The 1,986-nt window shown below is 38.2% G+C and overlaps 1 protein-coding gene across 1 annotated transcript in view; it reads right to left on the reverse strand.

The window, feature by feature from the left end:
* Nucleotides 1-1,375: 1,375 nt before the first annotated feature.
* hmgxb4a (HMG box domain containing 4a) overlaps nucleotides 1,376-1,986 on the reverse strand; it is a 7,396-nt gene continuing 6,785 nt past the window's right edge. Inside the window, exon 13 of the mRNA XM_037688474.1 lies at nucleotides 1,376-1,399. Coding sequence (XP_037544402.1) covers nucleotides 1,376-1,399 — 24 coding nt within the window. The remainder of the gene's footprint in view (nucleotides 1,400-1,986) is intronic.

Consider the following 1,986-nt stretch of genomic DNA (forward strand, 5'->3'; position numbering starts at 1 on the left):
CGTCCTGAAACACTGATTCCTGTATAGAGTGCATTACAGTAGTCCAGTCGAGTGGTCACAAAGGCGTGAACTACTGTTTTTAAATGCTGCTTAGACAGAATTGGCTTCACCTTAGCCAGCTGCCTCAGATAGAAAAAAACTAGTTTTAACAACTGCTCTGACGTGGTTTTCTAATTTTAGTCCAGCATCGACTTTGACCCCCAAGTTTGTAATAATTGTCCTGATATACTGGGCCAAAGAACCATCATTGACATTGGGAGTCTCAGTGAAGCTTCCAAAGACCATCACCTCAGTCTTTGCCTCATTAAACTTTAAGAAGTTCACAGTCATCCAGGCTTTTATGTCCTCCAGACATTATAACAGAGGAGCCAGAGAGTTAAGTCCTTTTTATTTAGCGGGACATATGTCTGCGTATCATCTGCGTAACAATGAAAGGAGATCTCATATTTTCTAAAAATAGAGCCAAGAGGGAGCAGGTATAGCGTGAAGAGGAGGGGGCCCAAGACTGAACCTTGTGGAACCCCACACAAGAGAGGAGCAGAGGAGGACACGTGGTCACCAAGGTGAACACAGAAAGTACGCTCCTCTAAGTAGGACCTAAACCAGTCCAGTGCTGCACCGCTGACACCCCCCATTGCTTTTCAAACGACAAGATGTTATGGTCCACGGTGTCAAAAGCAGCTGATAAGTCTAAAAGCAGGAGGACAACAGTCACCAGAGTCCGTTGCTAAAAATATGTCGTTTGAAAACCTTTAAAAAAAGAGCAGATTCTGTACTGTGTAGAGCTTTAAAACCAGACTGTAAAACCTCGAGAATGTTCTGTTCTTTCAAATATGCTGATAGCTGGTCGTACACCACCTTCTCGAGAATTTTTGAAAGAAATGAAAGTTTGGAGATTGGCCTGTAGTTAGCAAGAACAGGAGTCCAGAGTGAGTTTCTTAATGAGAGGCTGGACCGCTGCATGTTTAAAATTTCCAGGAACCACACCAGAGGACAGACTGCTGAAAATCATGAAAATGCTGAAAGCAGCAAAAGCTTAGCTGCAAGGTAAAAAAAAGGCATGCTTGAAGACAAAGGTAGCTAAATCCTAAACGTAGCAGCATAAAGCTAGCACATAATTAAAAATAGAGGAAATCTGCTGAAGCAGTTTCTAAAAAGAACATTTTTGAAGCAATTAAAGTGATCTCAGTATCGTTCTGTGAGAAATTATTTGGTAAATATTTTGAAGAGAATTTAAGCAGCAAAAAAAATCACAGCACCATCTTCTAAGGAGGATGAAATGTGACTAAATGAAATAAATGTTTAATCATTTAATTGTATATTTAATTGTGTAATGATGTATTTAATGATTGAATGATACATTTCATTATTTTAGTCACATTTCATCCTCCATAATCTCCTGTAACAGCAATTAAATCACAAAAACATGAAAACAGTAGTGCAAATCCAGCATTCACATTATTACATGAATCCAAAACACATTTGAGCTCAAATTCAGGACACTGACGTTTTTCTGTGTCTCTGTGTTCATATCTGTTAGGAAAATATCTGACGGGTCAATGGACAGATTTCAGTGAAACTTTGGGTAAGAAAACATTAGATGTAAATCTACAACTATTTACATTTTCATGTAAACATCATTAAAAATGGCCATGACAGCTGTTTAACTTTAGCCAACACAAAAATGGCTACAGCGCATTTACAGACAATGAGCTAAAAGTTGTTATGATAGTAGCTGCAAATCATCAAAAAAAGAAAGAAAACAACAAAAAGCATTTTAATGTGGCAGATGTTTTAATGTTCAGTTCTGAACTGATAGCAAACTGCAGGAAGAGCTGCTCATTTTGGCAAAGTTGTACCACGTGTTGTGTTTTTACTGCCCTCGTCATAGCTAAGTGTCTTGACACTGTCCAACCTAAAGGCCTAACAAATTGTAAAAACATACAAAACCAACACTTTATACATGGAAAATAAAAATATGAGTGA

The sequence above is a fragment of the Nematolebias whitei genome, chromosome 15 (assembly GCF_014905685.2).
Source record: "Nematolebias whitei isolate Nwh7 chromosome 15, NemWhi1, whole genome shotgun sequence".
Classification (NCBI taxonomy): domain Eukaryota; kingdom Metazoa; phylum Chordata; class Actinopteri; order Cyprinodontiformes; family Rivulidae; genus Nematolebias; species Nematolebias whitei.